Below are 18,259 nucleotides of genomic sequence, written 5' to 3' on the forward strand. Positions count from 1 at the left end.
TTTGAGTATCAGTGTGCATCAAATTACTGAACACTGACATCTGTGACAGTGGGACCCCTGGAGATGGCCTAAATGGATCAGTCACTCTGTACTTTTGGCAGAAGTTGGTTGTAAATGCCTCTGTTTTATCTTTTCCATTGATGTGCTGGGCATCCCCATCATCAAGGATGGTGTTGTTATTGAAGCAACCTCCGACTTTTAATTGTTTCATTGTCCACCCCAGTCACATAAGATGAAGGAACATAAACAAGACATTCTGCACACTGAATTTAATTGTGGACAAGACTCAATCTGCTAATTCTCAAATCCATTTTGAGGATTAGTAAAGATACACTCACTTCCCTCAGCCATATCATCAATATTTTTTGTAAATAATTGTGGCCCTAACACCGACCCCTGAGGCATTCCACCAGATACAGCTTGCTAACCCAAAAATGTTTCTTTTAACCCAACACTATCTTTCATTAATTAGCCAATCCTCTGTCCATAATTTACAACTCCTAATACCATGCACTCATCTTATTAAGTAACCAAATGTCATTACCAAACACATTTTGGAAACTGAGATATATTATATTGACTGTCTCTCTTATCTATTCTGCTTGTTAACTCCCCAAGGAATTCTAATTAACCAGTCAGGCATCATTTCCCCTTCATGAAGCCATAATGACTCTGCTTGATCTTGTCTTCCTAAATGCTCTGCTATTACATCCTCTCTAATATCTCAAGGGCAAATATCAAGCATACTGGCCTATAGTCACCTGATATTTATCTCCTCTTTTTGCATAAAAGTGCTACACTTTTCCAAACATCTGGGACTGGTGCAAAACCTACGGATTTATGGAGGATGATGACCTTGTGCATCCATGAGCACTTCCTTTAATATCCTAGGCTGCAGTCCATCAAGTCCAGAGAACTTAACAAGTTTTCCCTAGTATTTTATCCCTAGTGGTAACTATTGTATTTATTTTGTCTCTGTTTTTCACTTGACTATTTAATACTTCCAGAATAATTTTAGTGTTTTCTACCAGGAAGACTGATACAAAGTATTAATTTAAGCGTTCTGCCATTTACTGGTTCCCCATGATTATGTCCTTTGCCTCAATACCTAAAGGGTCTATGCTCATTTTGGCACATTTCTTCCTTTTTATCTATTTAAGGAAGACTTTGCTATCCACTCCTGACCCCTCAGAATATTACCTGCGTGTCTAGATTACTGGTCCAGTGACAATACAGTGCCCGCGTTTGGAATGGAGTAGTAGGTAAATAATACTGGATTCATTTAACTAAATGTTATGCATATTGGAAAATTATTCAGCAACTAGAGTCAGTATGCTGCAGACCCTTTCCTGTGTCCTCCACCCCGATATTCAAGAAATGAGAGGAGTTCATGGACATCTTTCTTTCTCAGATTGAGATTACCCAGCCAGCTGCCTCCACCACTACTCACCAGGTGAACAGGTCAAACATACTCTAACATTCCCACCTGCAATGTGAATGCCCCTTCAGCATTCCCAATTTACTGTACAACCACTGGTAACCGAATATAGCTGCAAAGACCCTGCATACAGGAATTCTCTCCTAATAAAAGGTCTGGAAAGCACTTTGAGTCTATGGTGCAGTAGGTTCAACTGAAACATTCAGAAGAGAATTAGACTATTATCTGAATAGGAAGAATGTGCAGGGTTATGGGAAGAAGGTGGCACAATGGCATTAAGCGAATTGCTCACAGGAAAATTGCCACAGACAAAATTGGCCATCTATCTGCAGCAATTCCAAATCCTGTTAAATCCTCTCCAATTACTCTCTTTTCCTTTATGTTAGTTATTTAAATCATCTGATAATTTTTCATCACCTATGGCTCAGTGGAAAAGTTTGCATCACAGCAGTCCTGCGAAGCAACTTGAGATGTTTATTAAAGATGTCATATAAATTCAAGCTATAGGTGACAGGGAATTCAAATGTAGAAGTGACAAGATTGGACGTAATGGTTTCAATAACAATGGTAGTAAAGTAGGGTCACAGGTAGAAGCAAGTAGGATGTAGGAATGATGTGATAGGATTTGTAGATCAGTTCTGCATCAAAGTGACATTCTTCAGCCTTCCTGAATATGGAATGGTGGTCAAATGGTAAGGGGTACAGTTTATGATGAAAATTAAGAAACTTTGATCTTCCGGTTTTTAGTTTAAGAAAATGCTGATGTGCATCTTGAACACTGAGGCCAGGCAGCCTATTCGGAGGATCCAGTGCAAAAGTGATGGTACCATTTAAGAATTCATCTTCCAAATCTAAACTAGGGCTTTAACATGTGTACCAACTGTAGCAGTCAAAAATTTCTCAATGGTACACATTTGTTGGATTAAAAGGACAGATCTGACTCAGTGTCAAATGCAAGACCTCTTGCTATGGAGGACAATACAATTTGATGATGTCCTATCAAATGAGCCCTCATAAACAGGGAAATTACATAAGTGTTCCACTAACTTGAGGTAAAGGGCAACAGTTCCAGTCACCAGCCTTATTCCTGCAGCAACTGCTCCCTGATGGGCATTTTGTAGCATCATCACAGATCTCGTCCTTCATTTTTTCGACACTGCTTGTAAGCTTTAGGACCATGGGAATGGAAGAATCCTTCTTCTCACACAATCCTTGCTGAACCTTACATGTGTAGCCATTGGGACAGCAGTGTATATGATCTTCACAGCAAACTGCCTATTGGTGCAAAAACAGCAACATAAAATTAAGATGCATGGTCCAAGAGACAATCCAGCGTCCATCTTAATCCTTCTGAGATTCCCGCACACTTTTGAAACCTGCAGAGTGGGGTCTGCGTGTGCATGTTTTCAACAGTTTAAAAACTAACCAGTTCATAACACAAACACACTTGCATTCAGAATACCAGCTAGAGGTTCACTACTTTTACCATTTACACAATACAACACAAAAAGGCAGCAAAGTAGCCAAAACATCCAATACACACGATGCAACCAGAATCATCTGAAAACTGTGAAGCGCCAGTCATTGAAGACAGTGAACATTGTGATGAAATAAAACTTAAGTAATGAATCAATGTGGGGAGGAAACTAGCTAACCCTAACCTATTATTCTGAGCATTTCATTTGCTATTCCCGATAATCCAATTTTTAGTAATAAGGCTTATTGGGTAATATTACTGAATGTACACTTGTAACTCCACTTACCCTCTGGCTTACACTCAATTCTTTTCCAGCTGGAGCCAAATTAATGTTCTGATACCACTACAGTAGCAATAGATCTTCAGTCACTGCTTTGAATGTCTACCTTTCACAAAGATTCAGCATATTATCATATATACAGTTTCTGGCGTTTCAGGTCAAGGCTTTTGTTTTGAAAACCAACCTGTGGAATGGGGCAGCACTCCCATTCTCCTGAGGGGCCCTTGCAACAGGTTTGATTGTCAGCACAGCTCTTGGTTTCATCACACTGGACATCCCTCTGTGTAATTTGCACAATAGCTGGAATCTTAGTCATCCAGGGGATAGGAATGTCCCTCTGGTAGCAACCTCCAGTTTCAGGATCACATTTGAAGCCATTAGGACAACAATGTATGCCATCTTTGCAGCAAACTGCCTGATGAGGAAAAATAGAACATGCAATAATTTAATCACAATGCCAAATTTTCTCCTGTTAAAATTGCTTTCAGGGTATAAATATCATTTTAACCTTTCTGACATTCAATTATGTCAGCATGCATACTTCAAATCATTGTGATGGCAGAGTTCCACGTTAACTATTCTTTCAGTGTTTATTCTCTCCTGAAGTTCTAACTAACGTTATGTGCTTAGATGCGGTAAGCCAGTCTTGAACTCTCTCAGTAACTGTTATTAGTTGCTGATTACTGTATACCATTGTAACATTTTCCTTTAGCACTTGAAAGCAGATGAAGTATCAAGACACACTTTACAGTTTAAAATGAGAGTGTACTCAATATAGATTTTTCCACTTGTTCACTGTTGAAGCAACATACTTAATGTAAGGTTGTGTAATCGTCAAGCTACTTGTGTTTGACACCCAGTTAATGCTCGGGGGCACTTGGAATCAAAGCCTAGCACAGTAGATTGTGAAATTTGAACTCAGTTAATGAATCTGTAATTCAAAATAATGGCAGTCTAAATCTGACCATGGAACCATTGTTGACCGACAGAAAAACCCATCTGACTCAATAAGTTGCTTATGGAATTACCTGCGATTCTCACCTGGTCTGGCCTACATGATCCACAGCAATATGACTGACTTTAAATACCCTCTGAAATGGCCTCACAAGCCACTCAGCTGCATCTAACCATTACTGACAAACTGATAAGAGGAAAGATAACAGACAAACCACCCATCAACCAGGCACAAGAAACAACTGCAGCAAAGACAGTCCTATCGATCCTGCAAAACCCTTCTTACTAACACCTGGAGCTTTGCCAAAATTGGGAGACCTGTCCCACAAGCTACAGCCTGACAGAATCATTCTCAAAATTATGCCATAAAGACAACGCCCCAGACACACCATCACCCATTCCTGGTCCCAGCAAAAGGACAGACTGAATAGAGCTAGCAATACAGTAGGAATGAAGTTGCCCTGAGCATCCTCGACATTGACTCCATATCCCATAACATCTCATGGAATTTGATTAAACATAGCAAGGAAACCTACTGATTACCACCCAACAATTCACCTCCTTGACTGATGAATCGGGTCTCCATCACGCTAAAAGATTTCCAAAAGGGTGCACTTAGAATGCATAGGGCACAAAATATACTCTCTGTACTCAATGTCGTCCATCAAAAATGGATGAGAAGTGCCACTACTGACCAAGCTGGCAAGATACCGAAAGACATAGCTACCACATGGGCACACATCAAGAACAGACAAAAGACAAAAAATACTTGACCTTGTCCTCACCAATCCACCTGTAACAGACACATCTATCAGGAGGTATCAGTAAGAGTGATCAACACATTAAGGATATCCTCAATGTTGTGAGACATGACCACCATGTTGAATGGGGTATGAGCCACCAGCAGCAGTAGAATTGCATTCAACAAAAATCAATAACCTCATGGCCCACATATCAGTCCCTACCATTATTGTCAAGGCAAGTGATCAACCCTGGTTCATTTGCAGAGTGCAGGATGGCATACGAGGAACCACACCAACCATAAAAATAAGATGTTATCCTGTTGAAATTGCAATGCAGCCAGGATAATATGCATGCCAAGAAGCATAAACAGCATGTCAATCCCACAATCACCCAATCCCACATCAAATCCAAGCTCTGCAGTCTTGCCACATGCAGTCATGAGTGGCGGCAGACAATTTAACATACAACAAGAGAAGGATATTTCGCAAATATCCCCATCCTTCAAGAGGGGGGAGCCCAGCAAACGAGTGTAAAAGACAATGCTGCAGAAGGACTGGGAAACTGCCAAAGGAATAGCTTTAGTTAAAAAGGGAAAATAAGACGATAAACTGTAGGCCAGTTAGCTTAACATCAGTCATTGGAAAAATGTTATAAATGAGTTGATTATAAAATATATATGATATCAGAGCTTTAAGGAAGCCATAACAATCAAACAGAGCAAACATGGCTTCATGAAGGGAATTCATGCCTGACATATTTATCAGAGTTTTTGAGGAGGTAACAGGCAGGATAGATAAAGGATAACCACTACATGGAATATATTTGGATTTCCAAGTGGCAATCTATGAAGTACCACAATAAAGTTACTTCAGATAAAGCCTATGGCTTGGGAGTAATATGGTTAGAGGATTGGCTAACAAATAGCAAACAGCATTGGGATAAACAGGAAATTTTCAGGATGGCAACCTATAACTATGGAGTGCCAGAGGGATCAGTGTAGGGGCCACAATTTTGCAAAATATGTTAATGACTTGGATGACATAAGTAAATGTCCTAACATCAAGATCGCGGGATGACAAAAAATTAGGTGGAAAGGCAAGTAACGAGGATGCCCCATGGAATCTAAAGAGAGATACAAACAGCTTAAGTGAGTGCATAAAAACTTGGTAGATAGAACACAATACGAGAAAGGGTGAAGTCATGCACTTTGGCAGGAACTGAAGGGCTGAATATCACTTAAATAGAGAGAGATTGCAGAAAGCTGCAATACCGTGGAATTTGGGTGATCCTACAACATGATTCATAAAAGCTACCATTCCAAGTTCTGTGCCTCACTAGGAAGGCAAATGGAATGGGAAGGTTAATAAAACGGTACAAGCATGGGTCACACCACACCTAGAATACTGTTGACAATTTTGGTTCAATTATCTAGGGAAATATATATTAACATCAGAGGCAGTCCAAAGAAGGTTTACTAGGTTGATCCCATGTATGGAGGGGTTTTTATAGAAGTGGAGATTTGGCAGATTAGTCTTACATTCATTACAGTTTAAAAGAATGAGAAGGCTCCTTATTGAAACGTATAGGGAACCTGCAAGGGTAGATGCTGAGAAGTTGTTTTCCCAGTCGGATAATTAATCCGGGGAATAATCTTTGAGTGAGGAATGACCCATTTAAGACAGAGATAAGGAGAAACTTTTCCTTAGGGTGGTGAATCTGTGGAATTCTTTCCCACAGAGAGCTGTCAAGGCTGGGTTGAGAAGTATATTCAAGCTGATATAGAAGAGATTCTAAATCATTCAGGAAATAAACGGTTATTGGTGACGACAGCAAAGTGCAGCTAAGAATTAACAGATCATCCAGGATTTCATTGAGTGGTGGAGCAGACACAATAGGCCAAATAGCTTGTTTAAGTTCCTACATCTTACGGTCTTATGGATAAAGCAGCCTGCTTGATTTGCAGCCCTCCATCAACTTCAGCATTTAATCCCCCACAACTAATTCATAAGCAGTAGTGCGCACCGTGCATAAGAAGGATGCACTGTCAAAACTCACCAAGGGTCCTTCAATTGCACTTTCCAAACTTGTGACCCCTACCAGCTAGGACAACAGTACATGGATAAGGATAGGTTTAGAGATACGGGCTGAATGCAGCCAAATGGGACTAGCTCAATTCAGGAAAACTGGTCAGCATGGACAAGTTGGGCCAAAGAGCCTGTTTCCATGCTATGTGAATATGACAAAAACATGGGAATAACACTGCCATTCCTTCACTATTGCTGGGCTAAAATGTGGAACTGCTATAACAGGACTGGGGTTCTATCTGCACCATAGGATACTCAGGAATTCAATGCAGCATTCAGCACTACCTTCCCAAGGACAATAAGGTCACAACAATCGCAAGCTAAACCAGCAGCACCCAAATTCTGTGAATGGCAAAGAAAACATGGTAAAACTCATTTCACTTGATCTCCGTGGTAGACTCAAGACTAAGACCAAAACATGTGGAATCAGGGACAAGAAACAGAATAAACAGCAAGCTGGGTACAAAATAGTAGGGTATAAGGATTAAGTAAACTACTTACTGAACTTAGTAAGTGGTCACCAATGATAATTACTTACAAAATTCTTACAAACCACAACAAAATGGCTCAGATTTTTTCTGGCCAGTAAAGCCAAAAACAAAATCTCAGTTTAGGGGATAAGCCATTAAAGACTGACATGTGGACTAATTTCATCAGATGGCAATGATGTGTTGGAATTCTCAATCCCAGAGGGCCAAAGAAGCTCAATCACTTTGCATATTCAAGACAGAAATCCTTGGGTTTCTAGAGGCAATAACGTCAAGGGATACGAGGATATGGGAGTGAATAGTTAAATTGCATGGAGGTAAATGACCAGCCATGATCAAATTGAAAGGCTGAGCAACCTCAATGGCCTACTCCTGTTTCGATGTTCCACAATAACAGTGGCTGGAACCACTGTTAATTACCACCTACATGAACACCTTGGATTCACCATTTGGCGACAATGAATGAAGTGTGAAGTAGTGCATTTTGGGTAGAAAAAATGCCACTTGGACCGAAACGTGGCAGGTAAAATTTACCTCACACACATCAGGCAATAACCAACAAGAGAAAGTATAAAAAACTCCCTTACCACTGCTGTGCAGGATAACACCATTAACCACAAACTCAGTTCGTCCAGACTATAAGAGCAGATTAGAAGCCTGGTATTTTAGACCACAAGACCATAAGACATAGGAGTGGAAGTAAGGCCATTCGGCCCATCAAGTCCACTCCGCCATTTAAATCATGGCTGATGGGTATTTCAACACCACTTCCCTGCACTCTCTCCGTAGCCCTTGACTCCTTTTGAGATCAAGAATTTGTCGAACTCTGCCTTGAAGGCATCCAACGTCCCGACCTCCACTGCACTCTGTGGCAATGAATTCCACAAGCCCACCACTCTCTGGCTGAAGAAATGTCGTCTCATTTCAGTTTTAAATTTACCCCTTCTAATTTTAAGGCTGTGCCCACGGGTACTAGTCTCCCCGCCTAACGGAAACAACTTCCTAGCGTTCACCCCTTCTAAACCATACATTATCTTGTAAGTTTCTATTAGATCTCCGCTCAACCTTCTAAACTCTAATGAGTACAATCCCAGGATCCTTAGCTGTTCATCATACGTTAAACCTAAATTTTGCAGCACATAACCCAACTCCTAACTCCCTAAAGCCTATCTATCAACTGCAGTGTGCAAGTCATGACATGATTCTTTCTACTGGTCTGGATGAATGCAATTCTAACACTCACAGGGTCACAGGAACAGGAGAAGGTCATTCAGTTCCTCCAATCAACAACATTATGGCTGATTTGGACGTAATGCATACACCTCCCTTTGCCCATATCTCAAAGTTTTTTTTGTTAAGCAAAGGTATTATCTCCTATTCAAAATTACAACTGATTGAGTATCAACTGTCATTTGTGGAAGAGTTCCAAACATCTTACCATCTTTTGCATGTAGAAGTGCTTCACAACATCTTTCCTGAACAGTCTAGCCCTAAATCTCAGATGATGTCCCCTAGTTCTAGAATCTCCAACCCATGGAAATAATTTATCTACTCTGTCCATTTCTCATACTATCTTGAAGACTTTAACAAATCATTCTTTAACCTTCTAAATTACAGAGAAAACAGGCCTAATTTGTATAATCTCTCCTCATAGCTTAACACCTGAAGCCCAGGTATCATTCTTGTAAACCTCTCTCTCCAAGGCCAATATATCCTTCCTGAGATGCAGTGCCCAGATCTGCTCTCAGTACTCCAAGTGTAGTCTAACCTAGGGTTTTGTATAACTACAGCAGAGCTTCTGTGTCATTATACGCCAGTCCTGTATATATCAAAGTCAGCAGTAACTTTCTTGATCATTTTGCACACCTACTCATTGCATTTTAAAGTATATACACCTGAACCACCAAGTTGTTTTGGCTATCCACTGCATTTAAGTTCATATCAGCTAGAAAGTACCCTGATCTCTCTGTTCTCAGTCCAAAATGGATAATCTCACACTTGCTTACATTGAAGTCGTTCTGCCACAGTTTTATCCATTTGCCTGAACCATCAATAATCCGTTGTAATTTTTATGCTACCATCTGCTCTGTCTACAATACCACCTAACTTTGTGTCATCTGATTTGGATATATGACTTTCCATGCTATCATTCAAGATGTTAATAAATAATGTGTATAATTGAGACCCTCACACAGATCCTTATGGATTTTTAACTGACGACATCCTGGCAATTTGAGTACCTACCCATTATTCGTACTTTCTGTTGCCTGCAACTCAATTTCCAAGCTGTATCAATAGCTTCCCCTCAGTTCCCTGGGTATCTACTTTGGTTAACTGCCTTTCAAGAGGGATTTGAGCAAATGCCTTCTGGGGAAGTCCACAAAAACAATCCATTTCCACAGCTATTCCCCTGTCCAGCACCTCTTCAGAAAATTCAGTGAGGTTTGTCACGCATCACCTGTGTTACAAAATGGAGACAAGCAGCTGAACCAAATCAGCTTTTCCACCCCTGTATTTGCAACGTAGTTATATTAAAACCTTTCAAGGCCCTCAAGATTGATCCCAATGGTTCCTAACCAGAATAACCAATCTCAGATTCTGCATTTAATAAATTCCAGCCACATATTATATCTTTAATAAAGATTAACAATTTATTAACAATATATTAATTTCAGCAGATCAAAAGTAAATCTTAAATAGTTTATCATTTAAACCCAGCAGACTCTGTTTTCAGCACCATTCACAAAAGACTGATGAACAAAAAGTTACAGAATAAAAAGAAAAAAAAATAAAACTGGCTAGATTTCGAGTGGTTTTCAATATACTTTGTTCCACAGGCATAAATGATTGTTGGGTGATTTTTCTGACATTGATCACAGTCACCTTTATAATTCTCTCAGATGAAGGCTCTAATACTTACAACTTCATTTTCTATTCTGAGCTTTCAAAAGCTGTTCATGGGAGGTTAACGCAGGAGCTTTCAAATCTTCATGCTACAGCATCAACAGCCAGAATTCTTTCCTCCCTAAAGAACAGCCCAAAACCCATTTCAAACTCTAGCCACTCTCTGCCAGATTGTCTGTCTGCTCCACAAGGTCCCTATAGCCATTCGATATCTGCCATCTGCTCAGCATAAGATCTTTTTCAGGCTTGCTGGAACCAATTTCCAGGTACTAGCTTAAAAGTAGCCAACTTTTGCAATCTGCTTAATCATAAGGCTCTTCCACAGTGTCAAAGCATCTGTGGAACCTTGTGATCGGGAACTAATCCGCAAGCAACTTTCAGGCCTGGCCTCACAAATAAACAAACGTCTGTTGGGCCTATTTTTATTTTAACACAAGCTGTAACTGACAGTCCTAAAGTCATATTTAGCTCAGCTCCAAACAAAAATTGATAAGGAAAAATAAAAGTAATGAAAAATCAACAAGGGCTCTATCCTGTCAGAAATATCTGCTGGCTTGCTCTGATTAAGTGAAAATTTGAAATGTTCGGTTTCCCCATTACTTACACACTCCAACAATTCCCCTCTACAGATGCCAGGCTAACTTATTTGTAATTCCCTGGCTTTCCTATTACATCTATTTTAAATATTCACTCCTTCATTATTGGCAATCATGACGGCGGTAGATGCTGTCTACAAGGTGTGCTTCCAAACAGCTTGCCAAAGTTTCAACCTTTCCATGATCTGCAACGTCTACCACCTAAAATGATCAGGAAAGCAGATGCAAAGGAACATTAGCTTTCAAAAACTAGCAAGTCTAGAATCTTCGAAGTAAATAACTTCTATTCAGTGCAACACAATCTTTCAGTGTCAGAAAAAGATAGAACACTGGAGTACCATTGAGTTGTTGCAGAATTACCATTGCAGCCTTCGGGAGAAAGACTGAAACATGAAGCGTGCCATTGCATTTCAAAGTTATAGGTAATAGTCTCTTACGTTCGGTTGTGGACAACATCCAAAATCTCCTGAGGCAAGCCTACAGCATGTATTATCATCAGGGCAGGCCACTGTTTCATTGCACCACACAACCCGAACTATAAAGGCAAGTAAAATAATGAATTAATGGAAGACAAAATCTAATAGGATCACATGGTGGGGCTTAGGAGGAAGGGAAAGAGAGATAAATGAATATTATGGACATTAAATACTATATACGCTAAACAAATTTTTTTAAAAATCAGTAAACTCAACACGAACAATTTTCCCTTCAATGATGTCCTGAATGCACGTAAGTATGGTATTCATTTGGCAGGCCAATTTGTTTTTGTGGACTGATCAATTGTGCCTCACCTATATGAATTATCTAGCCCTATTATATGGGCAACTTAAATCAAAACATTGAAGTTGGGAGCAGGAGTAGGCTATTCAGCCCTTCGAACCTACTCTACCACTCAATAGGATCATGGCTGATTACCCAACTCATACACTGTTCCTACTTTCTCTCCACATCCTCTGATCCCTTCAGCCCAAAGAACAGTGCCTAATTCCTTATTGAAAACATTCAATTCTCTGGTTTCAATTACTTTGTGACTGAAAATTAGAGAGGCTTATCAGTGTCTGGAGCTAAGAAATTTCACCCCATCTCAGTTCTAAAGATCCCACCCCATATGCTGTTAATCCTAGTTCTGAAAATCCTATCAGGTGAATCATTTATAGGTTTCAAGGAGATCCCGCCCCAACTCCATTCATCCAAATGCCAATGAATATAGTCCTAACCGATCCAGACTTTCTTCATATGTTAGACTTACTATCCTAGGAATTTGCCTGGTAAACCTTTGTTGCGCTTCTCCCGTAAACTGAACATATTTCTTCAAATAAGGAAATCAAAACTGCTTACAATACTTGGGGTGCAGTTTTGCCAAGTTCCTGTATAATTGAAGCAAAACATCCCTGCTCCTGTACCTAAATCCTCTTGCTATGAAGGCTAATATACCATTTACTTTCTTTGTTCCCTGCAGCACTTGCATGCCTAGTTTCAGCAACTGTAAAAGAAAATTCAAGTCTCACTGCATCTCCCACTTTGCCAAACTAAAGTCATTCAGTTAATCATTTGCCTTCCTATTTTAGCTCCGAAGTGGATAACCTCACAAATTACCGACATTATACTTCATCTGCCATAGATTTGCCCACTCACTCAACTTATCCAAAACATATTGAGCATCTCTGCATGGTCCGTACAGCTCACCCAAACTACCCAGCTTTGTGCCATCTGTAAACTTGGAGATAATGTATTTAGTTCCCTCATCTAAATCATTAATATATATTATGAACAGCCACGGTCCAAGCACCAATCCTGCAGTAGCCCACTAGTCTAATTTTAGGTTGGTGGGGAGTTTTAGTTGTGAAAGAACAGACTGATGTTATGGCAGATCTCGTTCAAATATTGAAAGGGTTAAATTTCACCCATATGACATAAAATTTGGTCAAGAGACTGAAAAGGATTACAGCATAAAAACCAAAAGAACTGCAGATGCTGTGAATCAGGAATCAAAACAAAGTTGCTGGAAAAGCTCAGCAGGCCTGGCAGCATCTGTGAAGGAAAAATCACAGTTAACGTTTCGGGCTCGGTGGCTCTTCTTAGAGCTGATGATGGCTGGGAAAACATCAGTTTAAATGCAGAGAAAAGGAAGGGGGATGGGGTAGGGAGTTAATGATAGGATAGAGTCTAAAGAGAGAGAACAATGGTTGGACAGACAAAGAGTTGCTAACGATCAGGCTGGAAGGGTGAACAGTTGTTAATGAGGACTGTTCGTGACTAACAACAGGTGGTATGTGATGGCAGGCTATATGGTAACAAGGCCTGGTGTGTGGTGTTGGGAGCTGGAACTTGGGAGAGTTTAGGCCCTAAAATTACTGAATTCAATATTAAGTCCAGAGGGCTGCAGAGTCCCCAGGTGGAAATTGAGGTGTTGTTCTTCTAGCTGGTGCTGAGGTTCACTGGAACACTGCAGCAAGCCAGAGACAAAGATATTGGCCAGGAAACAGCGTAGTACGTTAAAGTGGCAGACAACAGGTAGTTCAGGAGATAGTAGGAACTGCGATGCTGGAGAATCTGAGATAACACGGTGTGAAGCTGGATCAACACAGCAGGCAAAGCAGCATCAGAGGAGCAGGAAAGTTGACGATTCGGGTTGAGACCCTACTTCAGGTAGTTCAGGGTTATTTTTGTGAGCAGAACGTACATGTTCTGCAAAGCAGTCACCCAGTCTATCCTTCATTTCCTCAATGTAGAGGAGACCACATTATGAGCAACAAATGCAGTAGACTGATTCTGGGAAGTGCAGGTGAAGTGCTGCTTCACCTGGAAGGTATGTTTGGGCCCTTGGATACTGGGGAGAGAGGAGGTAAATAAAGAGGTGTTGCACCTTCGCCGGTTACAGGCAAAGGTGCCATGGGGCTGTTGGGGGCGAAGGAAGTGTGGAGCTGGGTGTCCCGGAGGGAATGATCTCTGCAGAAGGAGAACAAGGGAGGGGAGGGAAAATCTGTCAGGTGGTGGCATCTTGCTCGAGGTGGCAGAAATGGCATCTGATGATCTTCTGGACGTGGATGGTGGTGGGATGGTAGGTAAGGACACAGCAGTCAGCGTAAACTACAAAAAAAAACAAGTCGGGTTAAATGTTGTGAACTACTTTTCCCTGTTTTCAATCTGAAACATAGAATCAAAAGCAGGACATTCAGTCCCTTGAGCCTGTAACGCTTTTTGCAGGGCTGATCTGCAGTGTGAACTCCACTACTTTCTTTGGGTTCATAATAACAGGTCACATTAATGATAGTAAAATATCCTAAAGCACTTTGCATCAATGTTTTCAAGCCAAATTTGACACTTCATTATGTGCAAGAGTTATTAAATGACTTAATGGCTTGGACAAAGAGATATGAATTAAGGACATTGCAGAGACAAAGATTTAGAAGAGAAATTTCAGAGTTCATATCTCCAACAGCTATAAAGCAATTAAAACTACAGGCATGAGAAAGACCAGAATTAGTGTAGCACCTACAATGGTTGTAAACCTGCAGAAAACTTCAAAGAAACAGGACTAAGAGGGGAGTTAAAAAACCAAGTGGAAATATTTTAAAATAGAGTAGTCACTTAACCAGAGAGCAGGGTGATGGGCGAATAGGATTTGGTGCATGTTACAGAAATTTCAATGAGCTAAGTTTTTTTGGAAAGTGGAAGATGGGAAGCCAGGCAGTACAGTGCTCAAATAGTTTATAGTTTGTGACACATTTGTGTATTTAAGAACTGTGAATTTCTATGTGCAGGAACTGAAGAAAAGTCACACCAGATGAAAAAGTTAATTGTTTCTCCCTCCACAGATGCTGCCAGAGCTGCTGAGTTTTTCCGATGATTTGTGTTTATAGTAGAAAATTATATCTATACAAAAGTAGGGAGCTGTCAGATACAGGGATGGAGTTGGTGACTAGGGAAGTAATTTGCAGTGGGGTTCAAAGACAATAGCTTTGGCACTGCCAACAGTTAGATGAGGAAATTTCTGCTCATGCACTACTGGATATTAGCCACAGGCAGAATGGCAATTCATAAACATTTGGTCCTGAGAACAGTGGCATCAGCACATGATGTTACCTAACAAAGTTTCAGGAGCAGAAACAGGAGGACAATTTGGTGGGCAAATTATTGGAAAGGACTCGGAGAGATAGGATTTATGATCGCTTGGTAAGGCACAGTTTGATTCGTGATACTCAGCATGGATTTGTGAGGGGTAGATCATGCCTCACATACCTTATTGAATTCTTTGAAGAGGTGATCAAACACATGGATGAAGGTAGAGCAGTGGATGTGATATACATGGATTTAAGTGAAGCTTTTGATAAGGTTTCCCATGGTAGGCTCATGCATAAGGTAAGGAGGCATGGGATAAGGGGAAATGTAGCAGATTGGATTCAGAATTGGCTGACACTAAGAAGACAAAGGGTGGGACTGGATGGAAATTATTCAACATGGTGCTGAATTATGAGTGGTGTACCACAAGGATCTGTTCTGGGGGTCCTCTTCTATTTGTAATTTTTGTAAATGATTTGGATGAAGGAGTGGAAGAGTGGATTAGTATCGTCGTAGATGACACGCATCGTGGACTGTGCGGAGGGCTGTTTTAGGTTACAAAGGGACATTGATAGGATACAGAGCAGGGCTGCGAAGTGGTAGATGGAGTTTAACCCTGATAAGTGTGAGGTGATTCATTTTGGAAGGAAAAACTTGAAAGCAGAATACAGGGTTAACGGAAAGATTCTTGGCAGTGTGGAGGAGCAGAGGGATCTTGGGGTTCATGTCCACAGTTCCCTGAAAGCTGCCACCCAGGTGGATAGAGTTGTTAAGGCGGCATATGGTGTGTTAGCTTTGAGTAATAGAAGGACTGATTTCAAGAGCCGTGAAGTTATGCTCCAGCTATACGAAAGCCTGGTTCTGCCACATCTTGAGTTTTGTGTCCAATTCTGGTCACCTCATTATAGGCAAGGTGTGGAAGCATTGGAAAAGGTGCAGAGGAGATTTACCAGGATGTTGCCTGGAATGGAGGGAAGGTCTTATGAGGAAAGTTAAGAGACCTCGGGGCTTTTCTCTTTAGGACAAAGAAGGATGAGAAGTGATTTGACAGAGGTGTACAAAATGATCAGAGTCATAGATAGAGTAGACAGCCAGAAACTTTTTCCTAGGGTGGAGGTAGCTATTATGAAGGGGCATAGTTTTAAAGTGAGTGGAGGTAGAAATCGGGGAGATGTCAGAGGTAGGTTCTCTACTCAGAGTGTGGTTGGGATGTGGAACGCATTGCCGGAGAGGGTAGTGGAGTCGACCTCATTAGGAGCATTTAGGGGCTATTAGATAGGCATGTGGATGATAGTATAAGGTAGGGGCGGAGGTTAGGTAGACCTTGGGATTAGGGTAAAAATTCGGCACAACATCGTGGGCCGAAGGACCTGTACTGTGCTGTTCGCTGTTCTAACAACAGTGTCAAAGACTCAATGCATGAGAATAGATTGTTGACCTTTCTCACTGAATGTTATTGTGATGTTAACATTGTTCCAGAACCATGGTGGAATGAAACGCATTCAAAAACTTTAAATTGTGAACGCACTTGCATTCCTTCCCTTTCTTTTAGCTTTACTTGTTATATTCTCTGTCACCAGGCCCTCTCTCCCCGCCCCTCAATCCATTGGGACTGTCCAGTTTGGCACCATTGTTCTGACTTTCTCACATTCTGAACTGTTAATCTGAACCATTAACATTCTTTCGTCCCTAGCATTCCTCCCTCTCCCCCACCATTGTGTCGCCTCCACACTTCACATCAGCTCTAGACAAGAGTTATCTGGAATCAAAACGTTAGCTTGCTCTCTCCCTGTGCTTGCCGCATGACCCGGTGATCTTCAGCATTTTATGTTTTCAGTGCAGGTTTCGGCAACTACAGTAATTTGCTCCTACATGGTGGAATGGAAATTTGATTGGCGGAATTCCAAAATGAAATTTCAGGAGAGAAGGGCATGGCTGTTGCAGATGGCAGGATGTTCAAGGAGTCCAAAGGAAAGGGAAACTGGCAATGGGTTGGTAATTGCAAGAATTGACAGAAAAATGCCAGGCATTTGATCCAAAGAGAGGACTGATAATTGGAAAATTTGACAAGGAAGGAAACAGTACCTAAACAGGAAGAACTGTTAACAATATCTACTAACACTGGGGTCAGAAAAGGAAGATACCTTATCTGCCCTTTGTTGGAATTGCATTTGAAGGAGCAGGAAGTGGGATTTACAGCAAGTGGAGGCAGTATAGACTTTAGGGAATGATGAAAGCATTCAGGGCTAGGAAAGTCTGAGGGAATCTTGAAGGTTGTTTTGCCTGGTGGTCTCGAGGAAGGAAGAAGGGCAGCAAAGGGAAATTAACAGATATGCTCAATCTTAGTAACAACGAAATTCATGAGCACCTCAATTGTTATTGGTGATCAAAACAGAATATACTCCTGTGTAATAAAAGTCTATTAAGTTTATTTGAAGTTTTGATGAACCAAACACGATCAACTCTTTGGGTAGTGTTTCAGCTCTCCATTATGTTGTGTGAGAAGCACTACTTCTGACATCATTCTAGAAAGGTCTTTGTCTAACTATAATTTTATACCTCTTCATTTCGAGCTCCCTCATTGCAGGGAATACTCAATTTCTCCCTTTCAAGACATCAGCACATATGGTGAATACCAATTCACTGCAAGCATTAAGAGGGAGCTGGCCAAGTTCCTGCAGTGAGCCTATCAAGCTAAGGGCAATGGATTGCAATAAAAACTAAGTGCTGAAGAAACTTAGATCTGGCAGCATCTCTGAAGAGAGAAATAGTTAACATTTTAAGTCCCATGCACATCTTTTTCATTACACATTTCTCTTGACCTGGTGCCAAACGTCAGTTGGTAGTTTCTTCCACTTCAACTTACAAGAAAGATGCACAGACAGACTAATCCATTGGACTTTTGCAGTTCTTAGAAAATAGTCAACACAAATATCTTATCTCCACTCTCCACAGACAAAAATGTTCAGGATGCCATGATAACTGGACCCTCTAACATCTTTCTAATACCTGGAGTGATTTTGAGCTGCAAGGGAAAAAGGTATCTTTCATACTAAAGAGATGGACTATCCTTGTCTTAGCTCAATATGGCTTCAATTACTAAACTGACATAAGCGTATTAAGGTACAAATGATCAGCAGGAAAAAAGAATTTCAAATTATGATCCTAGGAACTTTTTTTTTCCTTTGACGGAAGTATTATGAGAAAGCTTTTAAATTAATTAACAAGATCT

General features: G+C 40.7%; 1 protein-coding gene across 1 annotated transcript in view; it reads right to left on the bottom strand.

Annotated features, from left to right (window-relative positions):
* LOC125466314 (progranulin) overlaps positions 1-18,259 on the bottom strand; it is a 73,158-nt gene that overhangs the window by 17,347 nt on the left and 37,552 nt on the right. The window contains exons 8-10 of the mRNA XM_059638640.1: positions 11,403-11,500; positions 3,380-3,610; positions 2,486-2,713 (exon numbers count right to left, since the gene is read on the bottom strand). Of these exons, the coding sequence (XP_059494623.1) occupies positions 2,486-2,713; positions 3,380-3,610; positions 11,403-11,500 (557 nt within the window). The remainder of the gene's footprint in view (positions 1-2,485; positions 2,714-3,379; positions 3,611-11,402; positions 11,501-18,259) is intronic.

Source organism: Stegostoma tigrinum, chromosome 31, assembly GCF_030684315.1.
Source record: "Stegostoma tigrinum isolate sSteTig4 chromosome 31, sSteTig4.hap1, whole genome shotgun sequence".
In the NCBI taxonomy this organism is placed as follows: Eukaryota; Metazoa; Chordata; class Chondrichthyes; order Orectolobiformes; family Stegostomatidae; genus Stegostoma; species Stegostoma tigrinum.